Consider the following 26,826-nt stretch of genomic DNA (forward strand, 5'->3'; position numbering starts at 1 on the left):
CTGATCCAGGGCATTGGAATGTATGAATTCCAGAAAGCGTTGAGCGAAGGAGTTGGTACATGAGTAGTTTTCCCAGTTAAAGGTGGGGTAGTTGAAATCGCCCATTATTAGGGTGTTTGGTTGAACCCTAACATTTTCCAGTATATCAAGAAAAGAGGAGTGGGAATCCTGGGGGCATGGTGGGGATCTGTAGCAAGCTGCAGTTTTGCTCAGAGTTAGTTGCACTTGGATAACCTCGGATGCATTATGCTGCACAACTAGCTTGGAGGTGTGGATATCCTTAATGAATATGGACACACCTCCGCCTTTGGTGTTCAGGTCCAGGTTAGATGGCCGAAAAGTGTGGTATGAGTTATAGCCTGGTAATGCAGGGGTGCTCTCTAGAGCCTTGAACCAGGTCTCAGTCACTGCACAGATATCATGTTCTCCATTTTAAGGAGTGCCTCGAGTGAGTGCATTTCGAGATTTAGACTTCTAGCATTGAGTAGCATTACCCTCAGTTTTTGCTTGTCTGTTCCTTTTATGATGGTAAATTTGTCATTTGAATCTTGCCTTAAAAAGGCACTATAGGGGCGGCAAGAGCCTTAGCCAGTATCCGGAATCCCAGGGGTGACAAATGCAGGCCACCTCTGGCAAAGCATCGTGGTCTGTCAACCATGTCGTCCCAGGCACAGAGATACTGGATCCCCTTAGAATCACACCAGAAGCTTAACCAATTGTTGAAGTCAATCATTTTGTCCTTGTACTGCAGTATCATTCTAGGTGATGGCAGGAGGCTACTCAGGGCTAGGGTCATACCTGCCTGGGTTACAAGATCAGAGAGCTCTTCCATGTCTCTTTTCATTTAGTCCAGGCAGATACATCTCAGGTCGTTCACGCCAACATGGACAATAAGAGAGTCATATTTGTACTTGTTGGAGTGACCCGAGTGTGTGGGCTATGTGGCGGATCCTGTTACCAAACAGGCATCTGACAGTAACCTTCTCCTTGTTTAGCCTGGTGAGTGAGACATCAGTGTGCCTGCCTGTAGAGTCACCTATGACTAATGTGTTGGGTACGTTGGTTTGCCTTATGGGCTGTGGTTTATTGGCACACTGAGTTTGTGGGTTGTGTGTCATTTGGGTTGTGTTGGGAGGTGGAGGTTGCTTGCGTTTCTGCTTTGGAGGTCTCTGTTGCTTGAGCAGATTATTATTGAGAGCCTCTGCAAATGTTTTTGTGTTTCTTTGCCTGGATTTTGGTGGTGTAGGTTTAGTGGGACTATGTGATGAGTGTGGTGTGGTAGAAGTGTTTACCTTCTCCTCTTGACTGTCAAGTGCAGTCTTGGTTGGATAAAGCTTTACCTCCAGTTTGGCTAGGTAAGTGCATCTCTCACAGGTTGTGGTGTTGGGTGGTAGGAGGAGAGGGTTGTCTGTGTACATGAGGAAAGTAAGTACAAAAACTCTTTTTGTCTAAGTAAAGCGGAAGGTTGAGTGCTGCAGTAATTTGTAGCTTATTTATTGCTAACAACAAGTTCTGAACAGGTGCTGAGCACGAATAAGCAAATTCAAGTGCTAAAACTGTGCTAAAACCTGGATCGTTTGGTAGACAGGCTACCTAGTGCTTACCACTCCCACTGATAAGCTAGAATGCTTCCCTCCAACACAGAAAGGCTTGGGGGCTCAGAAGCTTACAAACAGTCCTAGATACTGCAAATCTGCATCTGGACTAGACTACTTACAAGAAAGGTGAGAAACCAGTGCAAGCGTGGGCTTTTAAACCAGAAAGTTGAAAGAGATGGAAAACTGCCCAAACGGCCAATAAACTACAATTTCCGGGCCAGAACCCACCGTTGTGGTAGATAGGCTACAGAGTACTTACCACTCCCACTGATAAGCTAGAAGGCTTTCCTCCAACACAGAAAGGCTTGGGGGCCTCAGAAGCTTAGAGTCCTGGATACAGCAAATCTGTGTCTGGGCTAGACTAGTTACACGAAAGGTGGGAATTAGGCACAAATGCAGGCTTTTAAACCAGAAAGTTGAAAGAGATGGAAAAACTGCCAAACGGCCAATAAACTACAATTTCCGGGCCAGAACCCACCGTTGTGGTAGATAGGCTACCTAGTGCTTACCACTCCCACTGATAAGCTAGAAGGCTTCCCTCCAACACAGAACAGCTTGGGGGACTCAGAAGCTTACAAACAGTCCTGGATACAGAAAATCTGTATCTGGACTAGACTAGTTACAGGAAAGGTCGGAAACAAGTGCAAATGCAGGCTTTTAAACCAGAAAGTTGAAAGAGATGGAAAAACTGCCCAAAGAGCCAATAAACTACAATTTCTCGTCCAGAAACCACTCTTGTGGTAAAAAGGCTGCCTAGTGCTTACCCCTCCCACTGATAAGCTAGAAGGCTTCCCTCAAACACAGAAAGGCTTTGGGGGCTCAGAAGCTTACAAACATTCCTGGATACAGCAAATCTGTATCTGGACTAGACTAGTTACAGGAAATGTGGGAAACAAATGTAGGCTTTTAAACCAGAAAGTTGAAAGAGATGGAAAAACTGCCAAACGGTCAATAAACTACAATTTCTGGGCCAGAAACCACTCTTGTGGTAGATAGGCTACCTAGTGCTTACCACTCCCACTGATAAGCTAGAAGGCTTCCCTCAACACAGAAAGACTTGGGAGGCTCAGAAGCGTACAAACAGTCCTGGTTACAGCAAATCTGTATCTGGACTAAACTAGTTACAGGAAAGGCAGGAAGGAAGCTTAGAAATTGTATTTATTTTTTTTGGAAAGTAGAAAGGGAAAAAGGAGAAACAGAAGATAATTCAAAATTAAGGACCTAAGTGGCTTGCCCTTCACAAATATTCTCTCTATATTAGGTAGAGAGCTAGTGACACTAGACTGGGATAGAGCTGAACATATGGTACTGGTAGGAGTGTCTGAAGTCAAAATATGATCTCACTGTACTCGGCTGAGTGAGCAAATGAGATAGACCCAGGAGGAGTATACAAACACAAATTTACAGGAGGGGTGGGCAATTGTAAAGCCACCAAGATTAATACCAGAACAAAAACAGGGAAGGCGGGTGGGAAACTAACTGCAGAGACAGAGAGAGACCACAGTATTCTATGAAACAATTAAATAGAAAAAATAAATAACTACAGAGAGGCACAGACCAATGAAACAATTAAATACACAGAAAAATAAAATAAAATGCAGTACAATCTCTAACACTGCAAGTTTGTATATAACTCGGCTAATAATGCAGTTGATTGTAGGTATGTAGCAGAAGCCAAACAACTCAGAAACTGAGCAGTAATAAATTCAAAGATATGTGATTAACTCTTATAAATACATAGAAACCCTCTAGGCTAAGAATTTAAAAATGAATATCAATGAAGTGAAACACAATAGCCACCCCACTAACTGCAGAGACAGAGAAAGACCACAGTATTCTATGAAACAATTAAATATAAAAATAAATAACTACAGAGAGACACAGACCAATGAAACAATTAAATACACACAAAAATAAAATGCAGTACAATCTTTAACACTGCAAGTTTGTACTTAACTCAGCTAGTAATGCAGTTGATTGTAGGTATGTAGCAGAAGCCAAACAGAAAAGCCCTGTACAACCAGATAAAGAACTGCATAGAAACAACAGCACCAGACCACAATAAATCCAGGTCAAACTGCAAAAACAAGCCACCCTGGTGGACCCCTGGTACGAACAGATTGCACAACAAAATAAAAGAAAATCCTGGAAAATCCTGTTGAGAAGTAAGAGGGAATGTGCACAAAAGACCCTCATTAGTCTGAACAAGCAAAACAGGGAACTAGTCAAGTCTCTGAAAGCAGACTTTGAGGTAAAAACAGCCTCCAAATGTAAGGATAACCATAAGGCATTTTCCAGTTACGTCTGCAATCTTAAGGGCAACATACAACAAAGTACGGAATTAGTTGTACATGGCATCAACTATACTCAGCCAGAAGATGCAGCAAATCTGCTGGCTGACAAATTCAACCCAAATTTCAACTTCCAATCACTCCCAGTTCTCCTCTGAGAAATAATCTCTACCACTGCACTGCCAAGTATCACCAAAGAGCATGCTGCCACAGTGTTCTCTAAAGCTAAAATCAAGGCTTCACTGTGGCCTAATGATATACCAGGTTGCCTCTTAAACAACTTAAATCAGGACTTATCATGCTCCATATTTAACCACAGCCTCTGGTCTGAGATGAAATGTGCTTACCAAAAAGAACTGACACTAATTTATTGTGCCTGAGTTTTGTTTTTGCAGAAAGAAGTGTGTTTAATTTAGAATACACACAAAACAATTTAACATACATAGAGTACTGATAGAAAAAGTTATGAACTTCCCATAATGTTCCATCTGTGTTGTCCATTTTCATTCTTCCTCAACTGATGGGTTTAGATCCAGTCCCTTGGATCTGACTCGGCCATTGCTAAAGCTTGTGGCAACCAAAAACTCTCAAGCTTCTCCCTTACCCATAATGCACCAACCCCAATTACCTCAGATCTTGTTTGCTGCCTTAGTAGAAAGTAAAAGATGGAAATTATTATGGAGAAGCTATAACTGGAGCTTATATAAAGACATAAGGAGATACAGGTCCACTAAGCACTCGTCCATCTAGAAGGATGAGTTGGTGGGAGGGGAGTTGAGGAAGAGTGAAAATGGACAACACAGATGGAACATTATGGTGAGTACATAACTTCTTTATCTGATGATGTCAATTTTCATTCTATCCTCAACTGATGGGGCAGAGTCCCCATCTACCTAATTTCCAGGGCGGACTCAAAGAAGGATATTCCTGAGCACCAAAGAATCAAAAGATGCCCTTCCTCTGGAGACCAGATCTAATTAATAAGTAATAAAGGTATGGGGAGTAGCCTAAGTAGCTGCTGCACAAATATCATCCATGGACACTCTGGACTGAAAAACTGAGGAAGGTGCCATGGATTTGGTGGAATGGGCACGAACAGGTTTTGTCAGGGCAATGCCCAATTTGTTATATACAAAGGAAATGCAATTTGTTTTCCATCTAGATAGAGTAATGCTGGTAACTGGTTTACCTAATGTTGGTGCTGCATATGAAACAAACAAGTGATCAGAATTACTGATGTTGTCTGCCCTATGGAAGTAAAAATGCAACTGTCTATGAACATCCAATAAATGTAAAAAGTTATGTACTTACCATAATATTCCATGTGAGTTGTTGATCTCGCCTTCATTCTTACAGATGGGTTTGGAGCTGATACTCGACTCCCAGTTGGCCTACTACAAAGCTTGAGGTCTTAAAATAGCTCGAGGCCTAGTCCCTATCCCACGATGCACCTAGAGTTACCTCAGATCTTGTTTGCTGCGTATAATAATACCACATGTCATTCTATCACTCAATTAGAGAAACTATAGAAGGGTTGAACAACCAGGAAGAATCCAGCATCTCGGTTTTCTAAAAGCCCAGGAGGGGGTAGGAGGGAGGGAAGTAAGAATGAAGGTGAGATGAACAACTCATATGCAATGTTATGGTAAGTACATAACTTCTTTATGTACAGTTGTTCTATCTTGCTGTTCATTCCTACAAATGGGTAGCGTCTCAAGCACCATCTATCTCGGGTGGCTCACGGGAGTATGTTTTCAGGACAGTGGCTCCAAAGGAGGCCCTGTCAATTTTGTAATGAGTGATAAAGGTATGAGGTCTCGACCAAGTGGTTGCTGCACAAATGTTATCAATAGGAAGTCTGGCAGAAAAGGCAGAGGATGTAGACACTGCTCTGGTTGAGTGAGCCTTAATTTTGTGTTGTAAGGGCATATTGGCAGCTGAATAAGCAAATGTGATACAATCAGATAATCACTTGGACAGAGTTGTTTTAGTCACTGGCATACCTTTCCTGGAGTCTGAAAAGGAAACAAAAACCTGTTCAGATTTCCTAAAATCTTTTGTTCTACCCAAGTAGAATCTGAGCTGTCTGTGAACATCAAGTTTGTGCAGCATATATTCTAAATTATTGGAGTGATGGGGAAGAAAACTGGCAAATCAATAATCTGATTATGATTAGCTTCAGTGCACCTTTAGGCAAAAAGGAGGGGTTTGTTCGAAGTGAGACACTGTCAGCATGGAAAATCAAATAAGGAGGTTTAATGGACAAGGCTTGAAGCTCTGACACTCTGCGGGCAGAAGTGATAGCTACTAAGAAGATGGTCTTCCATGATAAAAAATTGAGGTCACACAAGGAGGCTGGTTCAAATGGAGGAAGCATAATGCGAGAAAGCATAAAATTTAGATTCCATGGGTTATAGAGGGATTTTACAGGTGTTCTGAGATGAAAGGTCTCTTTAAGAAAGGCTTTGGAAAGTGTGTGTGACATAATGTTCAATCCTTCAAATCCAAGATGAAAATTAGAAATGACAGCAAGCTGAACATGAACCTTTGCTGCTGCAGCTCCTTTATTAAAAATCATAGTCAAGAACTCTAAAATGGAGGCCATAGGGGCTTGATAGGGATCAATATTATTTTGAGAGGCCCATATAGAAAATGTTTTCCATTTGCTAAGGTATAGCTTCCTCATAGAGAATTTATGAGAGGTCAAGAGAATTTGCTTCATCTCATTAGAAAGGTTTTAGAACCTGGCTATGATGGCAATTGGAGAAGCCAAGCTGTCAGCTTTAGGGACTGCAATGAGGGATAAAGCCCCCCTGATGAGTGCGTCAGAAGATCCGGAACTGGGTCCAGAATCCAAGGGTCCTCCAAAAGATGAAGTCGAAGGAAAGGGAACCAAATCTGATGAGGCCAATGAGGGGCTATTAGAATGATGGTCCTTCCCAGGGCATTTGCTTTCTGTAGTACTTTTGGTATCAATGGGATTGATGGGAATGCATAGAGGAGACCTGGAGGCCAATCGAGAATGAGTGCGTCCCTTGGGCTTTCTCTCAGAGGGGGAATCAGGAAAAAGTAGCTTCTACATTTCGTCTTCATGTGGCTGGCAAAAAGGTCGCAGCAAGGTTGGTCCCAACTGCAGAATATTCTGTCTGCTATTTCTTTCTTGAGGGACCACTCGTGAGGCAACAAAATTGCTCTGCTCAGCTTGTCTGCTATCACATTGGATTTCCCCTAGATGTGCATTGCTATCAGAAAGCGTTGGGTGGATACAGCCCACTGCCATACTCTTAGGGCCTCGCGACAAAGGGGATATGACCTGGTTCCTCCTTGTTTGTTCAAGTACCAGACCACTGACATGTTGTCTGTCTGAATCGCAATTGTACCCAGAGGAAGAGAGTCCTGGAAGTACTGCAATGCTAAAAGTACTGCTCTCATCTCTAGGACATTGATATGCAGATGTGTCTCTTGATCGGTCCATGTGCCTTGGGCTGTTCTTCCCTGAAAATGCCCCCCCACCCTATCAGGGAAGCGTCCATGGTCACTGCGGCTCCTGGTGGGGGTAGAACAATGAGATGATCTATCGTGACATGGAAAGAGGTCAACCACCACTGAAGATCCTTTTTGCAAGAGTTCTTGATCATTATAAGGTGAGACATGGGGAGCTCTTGGTAAGACCATTGAGTGAACAACACCCATTGCAGAGTCCGCATGTGCATGAGACCCAGCGGTATGGCCAGAATTGCAGCTGCCATCATGCCTAATAGTTTTAGAACTTCTGATGCTGGAGCCTTGTTTTTGGATAACAGATTGTGGACCTGCTGACAGAGTAGTAAGACTCTTTCTACTGGAAGTCTGAGAGTGGTGGTGGTGTCCAATTCTGCACCAATAAAAACAGTATGCTGCGATGGCGGCAAGGCAGATTTTTCTGAGTTTATTGTAATGCCCAGCTGGCTGCAGAGTGACAGAGTGGTGTCCTTGGCTTGAGTGAGTTGATGCCTGGTGGTGGCGGTGAGGAGCCAATCATCTAGGTGTGGAAACACCTGGAATCCTAAATGTGTCTGGTGAGCCGTGACCACTGCCATGCATTTGGTGAACACTCTGGGGGAGCTGTAGTGAGACCAAATGGCAGGGCTCAAAATTGGTAATGATTGGCTCCCAGACAGAAGTGCAGATGATCTCTGGATGGTCTGGCCATTTTTATGTGGTAGTACACATCCTGGAGATCTATTGAGAACATCCAATTGTCTTTCCATAAAAAGGGAAGTATCGACTGAAGTGTGACCATCCGAAACTTCTCTTTTTTTGACAGATTTGTTTAGCTTGCTGAGGTCCAATATAGGTCTCCAGTCCCGTCTTTTTTGGAGCTGAAAAGAATCTTGAGTAAGTTCCGGATCCTGTCTGGTTTGCTGGGACAGGTTGGATGACTCTTTTTCTTAGCAATGTTTGGACCTCTACTGCTGCTTGCTCTCTGCAACTGGGTGGAATGGCTGGGATTTTTCTTGTCGGTGGACGGGGTGTGGCGAAAGGAATGAAGTATCCTCTGGAAATGATACTTTGCACCCAGCTGACATTTGCTATTTGGAGCCAGGTGTCTGGATACACAGATAAGCAACCCCCAACTGCCTCCAGAGTAGGACAGTCGGGCCTCCTTTCAGGAGCACTAGTATGGCTTCCCAAAGAAGTGATCTCTGTCGCCCTGGTTTTGTGGACACTCTCTGCTGTGAGGGCGGCATCTTCCATTATTGCCCCCTCCTCTGCCCCCTGGAGGAGAGAAGTTCACCTCGTGTGTCCTGAAAGGCTCCTTGGGCTTTACGGAACCACATCTTTCCTCCCCTTTGATCTTTGGGGTAGGGTCTGGTCGGGGGTGGAAAAATGGACTCTGACGGCAGAGTCTTTCCTTCCTGCTCACACCTGGTCAAAGTTTCCTTAACTTTGGGCCCAAAAAGGAACGAGCCATCAAAAGGGGTATTTACAAAGGATGACTTGAAGGGCTCTGGAAGGAACACTAGTGCATCCAGGAGTGTCTCCTAAGAGCAATTCCTGTACCTGCTGCCCTGCTCATTCCATCCGCTGCATACGAAATGAGGCGCATGGACGAATTAACTATCGAGTTGAGGGTAGCAAGCTGGGAGGCAACTTTATCTGAAGCTCCGGCAGCTAAAGTACCCTGAAGAGCATCTCCCAGCTCTTTAAGGAGATCTCTTTGCAGTCTCGTAAAATGGGTTAAACAGTTGAGCGAACGCAGTGCAAAAGTTGCTGAACTCTAATTGCACTTCCCATATCTATCCATGATCCTGGAATCTTGGTTAGGAGGATGGTTAGAAGAGGAAGTTTCTGAAATTTTCTTTTTGGTGGCTGCCGCCACCACCATGGCATCAACTGACACACCCTTGGTCAGAAAGTATTTGTCTTGGGGAGCAGAGATAAATTTATTAGGCCTCCTAGGGACAGCCTCCATGGTGTCCGGAAACTCCCACGTCCTTCGTGAGACCAGCTGCATAAGCACATTGAAGGGCGGAGACATCCAAGAGGTGGAGAGCTGAGACCCAAAAGCCTTCAGGAGAACCGACTCACCTTCAGTAGGGTTAGTGGACTGCCAGTCACCCCTCTGCCTAAGGATTTCTAGTACCTCAACAAACGATATATCCTCAGAGGGGGACTGTGGGGACCCTTCTGATTCATCCAAGTCGGTATCAGATGCCAGGGACTCCTGTGGGGAGTCTAGATGTTTCCTCTTACAAACTCTCTTCCTGGGAACCTCATCAGTGGGAGCTTCTGGTGAGGTCTCAGAAGAGCATGGGCCACCCAATGGGGCTTCCTGAGGCTCTGGGTCTCTATGCTTGGCAAGGATCTGTGAAGCAGAAGCAGAAGCAGACACAGGCGTTTTAGCGGAGAAGGAAGAAGCCAGACCTGAGGTCGAAGATGTCTTAGGAGACATAACTCTCCTCATGGCTTCGAAGGCCCCTCTGCTCAGATGCGAAGGGACCGATGGATCCGAGGAAACCATCGATACTGCCAGCACCAAGACAGTGGGCTCCAAGCCAGAGGTAGGAGCCAAGCTCATCCAAGCCGAAGCCCCAAGAGGCAGAGTCAGAACCAACAAGTCGGTCCGACTATCCTCCCCAGACTGGAATAGAGTGTGTCGGCTCCTAGACTCCTTGATCGGCACCAAGGACGTCAGAGTAAACTGAGCCAAAGATACTGGAGCAGGCGTCGGCTCCAAAGGCTCCAAATCAACAAGTCTGACTAATCCGGCTCTGAAGGACTGGTATGGCCCAGAGGAGGAAGAGTAGTAGCTGGAAAAAGGGTCTTCGGCTCTGAAGCTACTTGGGTTGGAGCGGATAAAAATTTAGCAAAGGCGGTACCTGTAAAAGCTTCTGCACCACACGATCCACATCCAAATCAGAAAGGCTAATGGAAGACCGAGATGAATGGACCGAAGGTGGTACCGACTGTAAAAATGGAGATTTTGGTATTTTGGATACTGGTTCCAAAACCGGGGACTGGCTCCGAAATAAGACAGTCAGCTCCGAGACCTGTCACTTAAAGCCTCCTGGAAAGAAGGTTTCTGTAAACCCCTGTCAATAAGTTTCCTCTTTCTCTCCTGGAGAACCCTAGAGGAAAAGGAATGGCATATGGAGCAGGTTTCTTGCAAATGTAATGCTCCTAAACAATAAACGCAGTTGACATGACTGTCAGTGACAGACATTTTCTGCCCACATTAAGGGCATTTTTTAAACCCTGACTTAGGGTGTTTGCCCTTATCAGCCATTTGTAACAAGCACAAAGTAATTAGGATACTGACAAAAAATTAGACACGCCCAACAACAGTTAAAATATAACAATAAGCCTTCCTAAAAATACAGGCTAAATATAAATGACACAAGCCCTTTAAACTATGACTAAAAGGTCACACACAAACACTATTTATCTAAGCAGAAAATATATCAAGTTGTGACAGAAAGTCGCTATCTAAATGTAAACAACAAAGCTATATACTACATTTAACACACTAATAAACTTTAGCTCTAATAATTTTAAAGCTATGACAAAAAGGTCACTATCTAAGCACACACTCTAAAATACAACTAGTTCTAAGAAAAAATGTGACAGAAGGTCATTATGTAAACAGTATTTAAACACTAGAATTTAACTAGGCCTAAGAAAAAACGAGACAAATATTAATCTATGAAACAGGCACACCAATGGAAGGGAAACTACACAGAAAGCTGTAAGAGCTTAACTAAGTAACTACAAACTACTTTTTAAGAAGAAAATATCAATAATATTGAAAAATATAGAATAGTAAGGTTTTTACTGGCCCAAGCTAGCGAGAACCTCTGATCTGTTGCAGCAGCAGCAAACTAGATCTGAGGTAACTCTAGGTGCATCATGGGATAGGGACTTGGCCTCGAGCTATTTGAAGACCTCAAGCTTTGTAGTAGGCCGACTCGGAGCCGAGGATCAGCTCTGTACCATCTGTAAGAATGAATGATGAGACAGAACAACTTCACATTACTTATTCTCCTTTGTTAGAAAATTTGGGAAAGAAAATTGGCAAATTTATTGACTGATTTATATTGGATTCTGACATCACCTTTGGAAGAAATGACAGGTTGGTACGCAAGGTAGCTCTGTCTTTATGGAAAATCAAGTATAGAGGCTTTGAGCACAATGCCTGGATTTCAGAAATTCTTCGGGCCGAGGTAGTGGCCACTAAGAAAATTGTCATTCGTGAAAGATATTTGAGTTTGCATACAGCTGAGAGTTCAAAGGGAAATTGTGTAGAAGACTGCAGCATGAAATTTGGGTCCCAAGGAGGGGCAGAGTCTTTAAAGGGTGGTCTGAGAGCTTCTTGACACAATGGGTAGGATTTGTTCCCTTCCCTGTTTGTTGATCTACCAGACCGACATGTTGTCTGACTGTATTGCAACACTTTCCAAATGGAGAGCATTCTGAAATACCTGTAATGCTAACAGCACTGCTCTCATCTCCATGATATTTATATGCAAACTGGTCTCCTTGGAGGACCAAGTGCTTTGGACTGTCTTCCCTAGATAATGCCCCCCACCTTAGCTGGGAAGCGTCCATGGGTACTATGGCCTTAGGCTGAGGGGGAATGAATGGATGACCTTGTAGAACTGGTCTGAATGAATCCACCATTTTTAGATCTCTCTTACAGGTGTGAGTGCGTCTTATCTTGTAAGACATTGGTTGATAAAGAATCAAACACTGAATAGCTAACATCCATCTCAGAATTCTGATATAAAACCTGGCGAGTGGTATTAAAGTTATTGCTGCCTCTATCGATCCCAGAGCCTGAAGGACCAGTCGGGTTGAAATTGAGGTGCTGCATATTATCTTTTTGACTTGAAATCCTATGGTATGAACTCTCAGTAATGGAAGAGAAGCAATGGTTGTCTTTGTATTAAAAATAGCTCCTATATACTCTAAGGTCTGAGTTGGTTTCAGATGAGATTTGTCTAGTTTATGATTATCCCCAGATGACAGCAACTCTGGAGAACCTGGTCTCTTGCACATATCAGTTGATGCCTGGTCAGAGCGGTAATGAGCCAGTTGTCTACTTATGGAAACACTCAGAATCCCTGCAGTCTGGGGTGAGGTGCTACTACTGCCATGCACTTGGTAAACACCCTGGGGACTGTGGTGAGTCCAAAGAGTAGTACCATGAATTAATAAAGACTGGCTACTAGCCAGAAATGTAAGTACCTTCTGGACAGTCTCTCCAACTTTATTTGATGGTGCACATCCTGAAGGTCTATAGAGCACATCCAGTTGTCCTTGCCCAGAAATGGGGGAATGGACTGAACCATGACCATTCAAAACTTAGTTCTTCGAACTGTCTTGTTTAGTTTGGAGAGATCCATATTGGTCTCCAGTCCCCTGTTTTCTTTGGCACCAAAAAGAGCCTTGACTAAGTTCTGGAGTCAATCTGGTCTGGCAGGGCCTCTTTGATGACCTTTTTTCTAGCAGCTTTTGTATTTGAATTGCTGCTTGTTCCCTCTGACTGGGTGGATCATCAGGAATTTTCCTTGGGATTGGGAGAGAAAGGGAAAAGGGTATAATAAATCCTCTGGAAATGATCCTCTGTATCCAAGTATGTTTTGTTATATCCAACCAGCCTCTGTGGTGCAGGGATAAATGTCCCATGACTGTCTCCAAAGGTGGACAATCAGGTCTCCCTTCAGGAGTGCTGGCAGAGTTTGTCAAAGAAAGATTCTCTAGAACCCTGATTCTGCAGGTCTCCTCTGCCACAGAGGCGTCTTCTTCCATTCATGTTCCCTCCTCTGCCTCTGGGGGAATCTCATCCTTGTATGTGTCTTGAAAAGGACCATAAGACTTCTTGAACCACATTTTTCGACCATCTTGTTGATTCCCGGAAAAGGTTCTTTGAGGAGTCAAAAAACACACACCCATGGTAGAAAGGGTCTTTCCAATTTTTTCAGACCTGGACAGAGTGTCTTTTACTTTGGGGCTGAATAAAGATGATCCATCAAAAGGAGCATTTATGTAAGAATACTTGAAAGACTCTGCAAACTCACATAGGTGCATTCAGGCGTGTCTCCTAATGGAAAGGCCTGAACCCCCTGAACTTGAGGTTTCTTCCACTACAAGTGAAGTCAACCTCATGGATGAACTGGACATGGACTGTAAGGTTGTCAGGTGAGAAGTAACAAATGCCTGAACTTCATCAGAAACAGCACCTAAGAGGGTATTTGATAACTCCTTGATCAAATCCCTCTGTAACCTAGTAAAGTGTGCCAAATAATTCAGAGACCTCAAAGCAAATGTCACTGAACCACAGAAATGCTTCCTAAATCTGTCCATCTCCCGTGACCCCCTGTTGAGGGGACAAAGAATGGAACTTTCCTCAGTTAGTTCCTTCTTGGTAGCCACCACAAAGACCACGGCATCAATAGAAACTCCCTTCCCCCAAAACTGTCTCTGATTCTAGTGGTGCCGTTATCCTATCTGGTCTGTGAGGAACAGTTTCTATGGTGTCAGGGTCCTTCCACGCCCACCATGAGATCAAATCAAGTGAGGTCATCCATAGGGAGAGTTACCCAGGAAATAGAGGCTCAGTACCACAAGTCTCCAGGAGAACAGATTCCTCAGACATAGGGATGCTGGATGTCCAACCATCTCTGCTTAAGGATTTCTAGGAAATCTCCAAAGGAGACATCTTCAGGAGGTGATCGTGGGGACCCTTCGCCTTTATCAAAATCTGTGTCCTTCAGAGATGGACTCTTCTGGGGAGTTTAAGTGTTTCCTCTTACATGTCCTCTTCTTAGGGACCTCCTCACTGGGGTGCTCAGAGGAGGTATCATAAGAAGAGATTACAATTCCTTGAGTGGAAGCCTGTGGTTTTGGTACTGGCCATCTTTGTGGTAGGAGACACTGAAGCTCTGAGCACTGAGACATCATGGCACAGGTCTTAGGATCCGAGGGGGAAAGATACATCTGCACTGCTGAGGCAGAAAATACTCTCTTCACAGCCTTGAAGGCAGATCGGACAGAAATAGAGAGAGAGAGAGAGAGACCATCAGATCCACGAAGACAAGCTTCTGAATTGCAGGCATCCCTGCTCCGAGGGCAAAACCTCCAAGGTGGAAGCTGAGCTATCCAGTGCTGAGTCTGAGTTGCAGAAATGGATCTGAAAGCTTCGGAGATGAATGCAACACCTTGGATCTGAGAGGTAGACTATGGCTCTGGGAGCCCTCAGAGATCTTGGATCCAAGGATAAAGTTATCTTCGGATCCAAGCCAGTTAGATCCGGATGACTCGGATCCAAAACCAAAAAATCTGAAGCCCTAGGACTCACAGGAGGAATCTGTAACAGGGGAATAGCAGATATATGGATCTCCTGACCCAGAGGGAGCCAAATGAACACCAGTCTAGCTCTGCACCAAGAGAATCGTCTTTACCAATATCTCCACATCTTCTTCTGGAAGAACAAGTTGAGTTATACAGATGGTGACCTAGGTCTTTCTAAGAATGGAAAAGGTACCCAGTCAGAAAATGGATCCAGAGACGGAGAGCACCTTGTTCTAGACAGAAATTTGACAGATTGCCCTGGATCAGAAAAAGTCAGACTCTAGGATTGTGACTCCATCATATCTGACTAAGGGGGCTTCAAGATCTGATAATGTTTCTGTGCCCGGGTCTTGGATTTTAGCCTTTTTAGGATCCAGGGTTGAGTCCAGATCTTTAAGAGACCTCTTTCTCGAGAAGTCTGAAGCTGAGGAAGAGGAAGATGCCTTTGGAGATGAGGATTTTTTGACTTTTGTATTTTTTGTTTTAGAGGAGGAAGAACCTTCCAGTGTAGCATCTCCAAAGGATGAAGGAAGAAGACCTTTCAAAATCAGTTTATTTTTTCCTTTTGCTAATGTAAGAGGGTTAAAACCATGACATACTGAGCAATCCTCCTGCAAATGGAGAGGACCTAAACAATGCATACAATGTGTGGGCATCAGAAAATGGCCACTTGTGCTCACACTTCATACATTTCTTAAAACCTGCCATGTTTTTCTGCCATTGTTAACAATAAAACAATAGGACAGATAAGTTTTTTAAGAGGAGAGGAGAGGAAAAGAAGAGATGAAAATACCAAAATGGTAAAACTGGGTGCTATGACAGTGTTGTATGGTGAAGAAAGATACTAACAATAGCATGTGAGAGGTACAGAAAATGTACTAAAGACAGAAGGAAATGTAAGAAATTGTAAGAAACAAGAAATTTATAGACAAAGGTAAGGGATAGTAATATAAATTATTTTAAAGAAAATTTTGAAAGAAAATCTGAAATTTATCTGATGAACGCTCGAGAGAGATGGAAGACCATGTTTTTTGCTTGAAGAAACAAATGAGATCTGGAGGTAGTTCGGGTTGTGCATTATGGTTAAGGGAGAAGCTTGAGAGTTTTTGGTTGCCAAGAGCTTTAGCAACGGCTGAGTCAGATCCAAGGGATCGGATCCGAACCCATCAGTTGAGGACAGAATGAAAACTGAGAACATCAGATTATACGTTGCTGAAACCATCTGAAGACTGGGAATTCCATATGATGTACTGGAAATGACTCAGCTAATTAACTCATTACACTTGGATATCCATACACATAAAAATTACACAAGGACAGAACTAATAAGTTTACAGTACATTAACTTTTTTCTTAATCCAAGAACACTGTGTAATTTTCTTTAAATTTTTAAAACAAAGCTTTACAGCAGAACTTATCAAAAGATGCAAAAAGGGACAAAGCATTATGGACAGGTAACAAAATTAAAAGTTAAAAAAATAATAGACGAAACACAGAGGAAGGGTAGAATGCTTTGTTGACTGTGAACTGAAGTAATATCTTTGTGAATCAAGTCTAAAAGGCAGAGACTTACTTCAATATTTTGGTCTGGTACATTATCTTTGGCGTAAACGAGTGGCTCCTCCCACATGCAGGTAGACAGCAAACCGAAAAGCTTCTCTACAGTCTAGGGCATAAACATTACAGAGAAATATTAGATCCAGTTCATAAGCAAGAGTTTATACACTGTTTTCAATTAAATTCCCTAAGTGGGTTTAGAGAAGAGCAATAACAGTCTGATATATTAAGTGGAACTGGTTAGCCCTAACAATAGATGCCACTCAAAAAGTTGGTAACCACTGTGTAAGCATAATGAACAAGTGTATTGCTGTTGTGCCGTTCAGAAAGTATGGTACACTGCAAGCAAGTCGGGCATTGAGGTGCAATTTAGAAAGTTTGGTATATACTGCCCAAGTCTGGTATGCAATTTACTTATTTATTCAATTAGTTTTCATTTCTTGTCTTTTAAGTCCAGCTAGGAGTTCTGATTTTCACTGGAGAACTAGGGACAGAAATCTCCAACAATAAAGCTAAGAAATACACGTGTAGTCTATTAAGCAGACAAGCAATTTTCATGATAACAGCAATAATGTTAAAACATAAAAAGGTAGTAAGAAGGAAGAAAAATACTATGAACATGGCAAAGCCACAAAAGAAACACATATGGCTAACAATATGTACTAAAAACATTAAGAATAAGAATTCACGCTACATAATAGATTTAACTGCTGCAGATCGTTACACATGGCAGTAAGAATGCTTACAGCTGTACACCTGTAGTTAAAAAAAACAAAAAAAAAAAAAACATTATTTAGCAGGTCATCCGTAAGATGAAAGCTGATGGGATGAAACTAATGCAAAGATTTAAAGAACGGTAATAACACTGTAATTAAGTGATAACGTACAGTGGCTAAGTGAATGTTAGCTTGTAGTGATGTCACATAACTAGGTACTTTCACAAATGTATGCCCAATTTTCTAAGGTATATTGTTTAGTGCCTTTTTTAGGCAAGGTTCAAATGACAAATTCACAACAGGAACAGGTAAGCAAAAACTGAGGGTAATGCTACTCAATGCTAGAAGTCTAAATCTCAAAATGCACTCAGTCGAGGCACTCCTTAAAATGGAGAACACTGATATCTGTGCAGTGACTGAGACCTGGTTCAAGGCTCTAGAGAGCACCACTGCATTACCAGGCTATAACTTATACCACACTTTTCGGCCATCTAACCTGGACCAGAACACCAAAAGCGGAGGTGTGTCCATATTCATTAAGGATATCCACAACTCCAGGCTAGTTGTGCAGCATAATGCATCCGAGGTTATCCAATTGCAACTAACTCTGGGCAAAACTGCAATCCAAATTGCAGCTTGCTACAGATCCCCCACCATGCCCGAGGATTCCCACTCCTCTTTTCTTTATACACTGGAAAATATTAGGGTTCAACCAGACAACCTAACAATGGGCGATTTCAACTACCCCACCATTAACTGGGAAAACTACTCATGTACCAACTCCTTTGCTCAACGCTTTCTGGAATACATAAATTCCAATGCCCTGGATCAACTTATCCACACCCCCACCAGGGGCAACAATATCCTAGACCTAGTCATTACCAACATGAGTGACCGGTGTTCCACACCTGAAGTCAACTCCTCGTTGGTCAGATCCGACCATAAGCTAATCAGCGTAGATGGCTGCATCCTGCCCCCACTCACCATTAAGGAAACCAAGGTAAAAATTTCTCCAAAGCCAACTTCATGTTTCTTAAGACAGAAGTGGCGAACTTCATGACACCCATGCAGATGGACAATACAGTTACTACTGCTGAATCCTACACAGATGCACTCTATAAGCACTTACATGAGTGCATGGATCGTGCTATCCCAAACAGAACCAAGACGCTATCCTTCAAAAAAAGGAAGCCAATCTGGTGATCCCCTGCCATAAACCAACTCTACAACAGAAGGAAAAAAAACTGTTGCAAAAGACAGTAAAATCCCATGAGTGGAGGAGCTTCCTGGTCAGCCTCAGCAAGAAGCTGAGATCCCTTATACGATCCTCCAAAGCTAGCTACGAAAACAAAATTGCCACTAATTCTAAAGGCAACCATAAAGCATTCTATAGTTATGTCAAGAATCTCAACAGCAACACCCAGATTTGCTCCGAGTTACAGCATAATGGCATGAAAATTACAGAACCAACTGATATTGCCAACATCCTGGCAGATAGGTTCAGTGCTAACTTTAACCCCTCTCACCCCCTAAAGGGTCCATATCTATACAGGAAGAATGCAGAGTCCCTGTAATCACATATATGCAGGGAAAAGCTGCACACTCTAAAACCAAAAACACAGCATCCATGGGACTGGACAACATCCCAGGCTGCATTTTACATGAACTTCAGAACAAACTGGCTCCCCACCTAAGCACCATCTCAATAATAGTCGCACATCAGGCTTTGTGCCCACTGAATGGCGCACAGCGACAGTTATCCCACTCCACAAAGGGGGAGCCACCACTGATCATGGGGACTATCGCCCTCTTAGCCTGACGAGCCTGGTCTGCTCGGCCATGGAACGTATCATCATGGAACTCATAAACAAAGACACTGGTAACCTCCAAACTCTGGACCATACCCAGTTCGGGTTTGTGAAAGGCAGATCATGCCTTCTGAAACTGATCGACTTCTTTGAGGCAGTCATCAAAGCCGTAGATGAGGGTAAAGTGGTTCACACAGCCTATCTTGACCTCGCCAAGGCTTCTGACACCATCCCCCATTCAGGAATTATAGCTAAACTCACTAAACTAGATATAAATCCCTACGGCACAAGATGGGTTGCCAACTGGCTCACTGACAGAACCCAAACTGTAAAAGTTGCAGACTCCAAATCTGACCTCAAACCAGTGACAAGTGGAGTACCACAGGGTTCAGTCCTGGGACCTCTCCTGTTTGGTATCTACTTCACTGAAGTACAGGCTAACACAGAAGGCCTCTGGCTAATGAAGTCTGCAGATGACTGCAAACTAGAAACCATAGTCGAGTCCCCAAATGATGTGGACATCCTACAGAAGGGCCTCACTGAGACAGATGCCTGGGATAAGAGGCATGACCTCAAGCTCAAAGCCAAAAAGTGCACTGTCATGCCCTTTGGTAAAAACTCTGTACCCATGAACTACCCCATAAATAGCAGTCTACTTAATGCCGAATGTGTGATAAGAGACCTTGGGACCAGGTGGACAGTAGTCTCTCCTTTGATAATCACATCTCAACAGTAGTCAGGAAATCCTGCTATGTGGCACACGTCATCACAAAAGGGTTCTCATCCAGGAAAAAAAGAGGTCATTGTTCCCCTCTAATCGGCACTCATTAGACCCATTATAAACTACAACGCCCCTTTTGGAATGTAACTCACAAGACATCTGCAGCCACTGGAAAGGCCACAGAAGTACCTCACAAAGAGGATTACTGGCCTCAAACAGATGCCCTACACTGACCATCTCAAAAAACTCCAGCTTTACTCTGTAGCATATAGCCTACTCCGAGGAGATCTCTGCCTAACATATAAAGCTATGTTAAACCCAGAGCTGTCAGACATGCTACACCTAAAGAAATCCCAATCCCTCCGAGCTACATGCTCTAGGGACCTAAACCTTGTCACCACAATAAACAGGACATGCAGGAGGGATATATTCCTGTCCCAGAGACTTCCTATACTGTGGAACAAGCTACCCATCTATGTCAAGCAAAGTTCCTCATTAGCACTCTTCAAGAGAAATCTTGATGAGTGGATGGGAAATAGAAAATACACCCCGGGGATCACTTCTGTGGCTCTGCTCGATGAGGGCACAGGAAATTAACTTTCTTGGGTTGCGTAAGCCAGGGAACCTTGGTGGCTAGGCTTACTTAGGCCCTTGGGCTGATAGCCTAGTACCTACCTATAAACCTAAGTAAGCAGTTGAAAAATCTCTTGCCTGGGACAGAATGTTTGTTACTTAATTAATTAACTTACTTGTACCATTTATTGGTATACTCTGACTGAGCATTGGCCTTTTCCTGCAGAGAGGTGAGGATAAAAGCTCCAACAAAGTACACATTAATAAAAGTAAACAATATTAAGTGAGAAAACAATCAGCAGGATTATGATATAAAACGTTAAATGTACTGAAGAGTAATCTATTATGTTCCAACTGTAATGATAAATACAAAAACATTATACTTTGTTTAGGAATTTAGGAATGTGCATTATTAGAACTACTGAGACTCTCAAATTTTGGTGGATGGTCACCAAAATATAGCTTGAAGTAATGAAGGTCAGTTGTTGGAATATAATAGGTGATGAACAAAGCACAGATAAGTGACAGAAAGGTTATGACTGAATATGAGCTGTGCAGTGACAAACAGTGGTACAATCTGTCACGTTTCCCCAAGGAAACTCTAGAAGTTTTGTTATATAATTTATGAAGAAACAGAAAGGTCACAGAAGTGAAGAGAAAAGTACATAAATGAACAATGTAATAGGAGACTGCAATGGCTAATCTTGCACTACCTGTTAAGAAAATGTTGGTCTTGTAAAGTTTGTCTAGGATAAGGTCTTAGAAATAACTCTAACAAAACATATGAGGGCATAATTAAGTCTGCTGTCATTTTAAAAAACACATTTTTCTTATACCTTACCTATGTTTTCATTCCTCTTGGGTAATCAAATGGGATTAGAAGTTATATTACCTATTTTGCAGTACCCGCACTATGGATGGGATTCAGAAAGATAGTTTTATGGTTGAGTAAAGTACCTAACACAGGTAGATCAACTTACACGATTGTGGAAAATATAATTAAGAGGCCGCTTTAGCTGTGATGAGGATTATCAAATTATCATATAATTAGTATTTTTCTGAGTTTTGTCGCTTGTACCAAAAGCACCTTGTGGCAGCTGTGCCCTCTGGCAATCCATGCATTACACTGGCATAGGCCAACAGAGCCACTGAATGTCCACAAGTCTGTAGAACATTCTCAATGCTGCTTCATATATCTGCCACATCACTTATACAATTATGACATATTTGTTCATTCACTAAGGCTTATATTCTGTTTATAATGTATGCTGACAAAAAATCTGTTGTTCTATTTCATTTTTAAGTGAATTAAAGTAATATTTATAAATTGGCCCTGCTTTCATGAACCCCCCGCCCCTTTGGAGCTGTCCAGAAATCTTGAACAAGGGAGTTGAGAGGTATGGCAGGCATCTTCCCCCTACCACCACACACAGACATCCACTCAACATGACCCCTCTCACACACACTATCAGACTCACCAACTCATGCGAGTGCGTGTATGCATGTATGTATGTTTGTATGTGTATATATATATATATATATATATATATATATATATATATATATATATATATATATATATACACACACACACACACACACACACACACACACACACACACAGAGAAAGGGTCTATATACACATTTATAACACACATACAGTGAACGTTGTAAAACTTGAACGGCCATGTCTGCAATTGAAAAACAAACTTTAAAATACTAATCAAGTGGGGGCTGTGACCCCCTCACCCCCCCTAACTAAATATACCAACTCCAAGATTGCTCTACACTGAAAAAAGGGCAATTCCCAATAACGGCCAACTGAATTTTTTTCCCCGAGGAAAAAGTTCACGGACATGGCCGTTCGCAGTTTACACCATTCACTGTATATGCGTCAATTATTATGTATTCGAAGAAGAGACTCTTCGATCACATAATATAGACCCATATATATGTATGTCTGTGCGTGCACGTGTGTGTGTGTGTGTGTGTATATATATATATATATATATATATATATATATACACACACACACATATATATATATATATATATATATATATATGTATATGTATATATATATATACACATATATGTATGTATACAGGTCTGTACGCATATATATATATATATATATATATATATATATATATATATATAGATATATGCACACACACATATATATATATATATATATATACACACATATATACACACACACACACATACATATAAATATATTTTTAAGACATATATCTACATACATATATATCTATCTATATATAAAAATAAACATATACATAAACACACACACATACCATCCCAACATCTCAGTTAAACTTCGCAGCTCGTAACTGCACTGTGACTTCTTCCACAGAAATCAATAAGTGACCATAGCCTTTCTGCAGAGTTAATTTTCCTAGCTGGCCTTGGTAATTTACATAGTCAAGCAATTATCTGAATTACTAATGAAGCTACATGGTTAATTAGCATTAGCCACTCCCCAAACTGCCTCATTATCTTACAGGACAACAGGTGGGACCACCCACTAAGGTGATTATTCCAACTGTGGGAAATAACTGCTGTTGGCCAGTCTATAAATTAGAAATAGTTACAGTGAGAGGCTGGCCATTAGTGGAAGGGATTGACATTTGCAGTAACCCTTTCTGAATTCCAGCTTATGCGCAGTATTGAAAAATATAGTAGAACCAAACCACAGCCAGTATCCAGAAAAAAGAAACTTTTAATGGTGAGCGCTTTCATGACAAGTTTTGCTTCTTCATCAGACAACACATTTCCTCTTTACTTTGGTATTTAAAATATATTCCAACCAATAAAAACTCCTATATAGTTAATCAATTAAAAGCATTAACAAGACAATTAAAATTTAAAACCACATATACAAATTGTCATCTTACTAAGTTCCTTGCCTGTAAAACTGGCCTTATGGAAGCCTCATCATTGAGCCCTTTCCCCATTGTAGCTCTCATCCTAATTATCCATTCTAATTCAGCTACTTCTGTCCTGTTGGTAACATCCCCTCTTCTTTCATTATTTCTGTTTCTACAGCCATAAATCTAAATGTATGTGTACTATCATACTTGGCTACATGTTTAGCCAATGCATTATTATCTGCCCCCCTGTGTATATCATAAATGTGTTCTCTCATCCTTTGCTTTAACATACACTTTAAGCAAAGGATGAGAGAACACATTTATGATATACACGGGGGGGGCAAATGATAATGCATTGGCTAAACATGTTGCCAAGTATGACAGTACACATACATTTAGATTTATGGCTCTAGAAACAGGATTTAAGGATATTTGTGCTCTCCACAAAATTATTTCTCTTCTGATAAATACCAGTACTGTGATTTGAAAATATAAAGGATGATGGTGCTAGGATGAAAGAGAGTTCAGATACCAATGTATTTTTCTCATGTGGAGTCTTGCCAGAGGTATAATGGAATCATAGAAGCATTGAGACCCCAAATCCCAAGTTATTCCCTTGAGTAGAAAACCTTTGAAACAGGTCTAGATAATGATCACATTTTTCCTGTGGAAGAAAACCTCTTGTCTAGAAGGCTTCCTGAAGTGTTCTTTCCTAACATGGGAGTGTATTACTTTTCTCAAGTGAGACAGTGGTAATTCTATATTTACGTGTGTGTGTGTGTGTGTGTGTGTGTGTGTGTGTGTGTGTGTATATATATCTGTGTCAAATCAATAGTTTATTACAAATGTGTGTTCACACATATTAGTTTTCAATAGAGAGAATGTATGTGCTACTTTGCAATAACTGGGGACTGCAGCTAAGACTCTAGCTCACATACGAAAAGTGACACAAGTTATGTTTCATCTCAAGGTATGCCATCAAATCAGGAAAATTTGCAATATCCCATTGGAAGTTTCTCCAAAAATATTTATACTAAGCAGACTGAATGGCATGTTTCTAAATGCCTCTCTGAAATTTACTGGCGACAAAGGTTTTAGCTTTACTTCTGCTTGGTCAATTTTATGTGGAGCTGCTTTGGCTTGTTCAGTTGGACTTGATTCACTAAATCTTGCTGACAGTAGTAAGAAACAGAGAGAAATGGGCCTGCCACAAGATAGCACTACTGGGAAATTTACTGCTAGCTGCAAACAAAGCTATCACTAGGAGATGGAAATCCCATGACCCACTTCCACACACACCCAGAGCAGTAGATACCAGCAAAATTGTGGACTATTGCATAAATTCAAAGTGCTCACAAGGAGGCTGTGTAGTTAGCTAGATTATACACTAAATAGGTACTCTGGCAACTATATGCCTAGGCCTGATGCAAATGTGGGTCTCATGGTTAGATTCCCTGTCACCTGTGGCTTCTCATTGTGTTAAAATGGGTCTATATTACATCATCAAATGCTTAAAAAGCAAACAGTGATTAATCGACCCTATGTAAGCGAAAGCTTACAATGTCGAATTGTCAGAACAGCTATTTTTTTCCAAGGGAAAAAATTGCTGTTCCAAAAAAAAAAAAAAAACAAAATAAGGAAAGAAAACACTTTAAAACATTACATTAAGTGGGGGGATTCTCCCCCCACACCCCCTTATGTGGGGGTCTGCACCCCCCCCCACTTAAATATAACAACTCTGAGACCACACTACAGTGCTGAAAACAGCAAAGTAACGAAGCGGACAAGCGAATTCTTTCACAAGCAATGAATTCGCTTAAAAGCCACTTCAATATTCTGCCTTTTCAGTCTTTTATGTTCAACCAAGACACATTCGAAAGAATGCGTCTTCGGTCTTGTAACAGGAACCAGATAGAACAATAGCAATATTGATATTATAACTATGTGACAAACATAAAACAAAGCCCAATATTCTTGTTCTCCTAGTTTTTAAATAGGAAATAGTACTTATTTTTAGTCATTTACTGACCTGGCACCAGAGATACCTTTAATAGAAGCCTAAATAGTATTGTTAACTTATTCCATGTTTGCTTTGTTCAGCTACTCATGAATGGTTCCTTTGCTTTGTGTTTTCCAGTAAAACGTTTAAATGAACTTAATTTATTCTTTTGTTAGCCATGTTAGCCACTAAATTAACTATTCCCCAGACCCTTTTCAGCCACAAATTGGGTCACAAAAGCAATGCTGAATGTAATATATATATATATATATATATATATATATATATATATAGATATATAGATATATACTAATTTAGAGTAGCCAATCAACTAGCATGCCTCTGAAATGTGAGAAGAAAATGGAGTGCGCACAGAAAATGCAGGCAGGGGAAACAAACTTTAAACAGACTGCAGGTAGTAGTCAGGACTAAACCCCAGATACTGGCTCTGTAAAGCAGATATATTAACTGCTAGGCCATCATCCTGCCCAATGCATACAGTTTCAGGAGCTTAACTGCTAGCCCACTTGCCTTTGGTGCAAAAAGTTGTGTATTCTTTTCCCACATCACATAATTGAATTATTTTCCAGTACTGACACTGTAGTTCAGTGTAAGGGAGTGTTGCACTCCTGAGTGTGCCATCCTTCTAATGAGATGTTAAATTTAGGCCTTATATACACATATATATATATATATATATATATATATATATATATATATATATATATATTCCTGAGTTGATTGCAGCTCTGGTGGATGCAAAAGATCCTATGGCATTTATCAAAAAGGGTAGCGGCTCTTTAATTAAAACAACATAAGCAAAACAATATTTACAGAACAAACATATTTACAGGTACATATCTACACATTCCTATATACCAGGGGTTTACAGCCGGTGTACAGTGAGAGGTGGACAGGGGTGCCACAAAATTCTATGAACAAACCATTTCCACTCTTGATCTAAATAGACAAAATGCAAATTAATGCATTTAATGTTAAAATTAGTGAGAACTATCGAGCGCTCTTGTGTGAGTGAATGCGTTGTATGACAGCAGAAATGACTGTGTGTGACAGAGTGTAAAGAGTGAGAGTGAGCGAGCAATCCCCTGGCAACAGTTAAGAGGTTCCTATACATCTAATGAACTGTTGTTATTCCTCCTATATGAACTGTTGGTAAGAACATATGCTACATTGTCCCAATACTGTACTCCTTACAAAGTATTTTGTCATGAATGTTACTGGAAGCAAATGCCTTTAACTATGGAAGTGATTCTTTTCAGCTGGGATACAGGATCTGAAATACCTAGACACAGAAGGTCTTACTAATTTTAATGCTATTGGCTGACAAAACAGCAATAACTAGAAAATGGAAATCAAAATCTAAACAAACAGTAATTCAGGTACTGGATTTGGAATCTTTAGAAGCAAATTACACAGAAATGAATGGAATTTGTGGAAACAATCCATGCAGAATTATGTTAGGAGGAGGGGTGAGGTTTAAAGGAAGGAAGGAACTGAACAACTTATATTGCTGGAGTGAATGACAATTGTTAAAAATACATATCTATGCTCCACGACAAAACCAATGGCAAATGTTTCTATGGTTTGTTTTATTTGCTGCTTATGTATGTACACTCGTCCAATTTTTTAAATGTGAAGGTTTCATAAAGATGTTTAAAACTGAGGGTAAGTATGAAGAAAATGGACAAATTTTGCATGTAGTAAAAACCACAGACTGGGTTTTGGTAGTGCTTAAAGTGTTCTTATTGGAAATAATCAACTGTTAAACATTGTTACCGTCAGACTACTGGGCACTATGAGAATCATCATCCCCA

The 26,826-nt window shown here is 41.5% G+C and overlaps 1 protein-coding gene across 1 annotated transcript in view; it reads right to left on the reverse strand.

Annotated features, from left to right (window-relative positions):
• Positions 1-26,826, reverse strand: part of LOC122815150 (probable E3 ubiquitin-protein ligase HERC1) — a 5,886,073-nt gene that overhangs the window by 2,858,965 nt on the left and 3,000,282 nt on the right. The window contains exon 33 of the mRNA XM_044087407.1: positions 16,335-16,388. Coding sequence (XP_043943342.1) covers positions 16,335-16,388 — 54 coding nt within the window. The remainder of the gene's footprint in view (positions 1-16,334; positions 16,389-26,826) is intronic.

Source organism: Protopterus annectens, chromosome 1.part1 (assembly GCF_019279795.1).
Source record: "Protopterus annectens isolate FY-2018-M chromosome 1.part1, PAN1.0, whole genome shotgun sequence".
In the NCBI taxonomy this organism is placed as follows: domain Eukaryota; kingdom Metazoa; phylum Chordata; order Ceratodontiformes; family Protopteridae; genus Protopterus; species Protopterus annectens.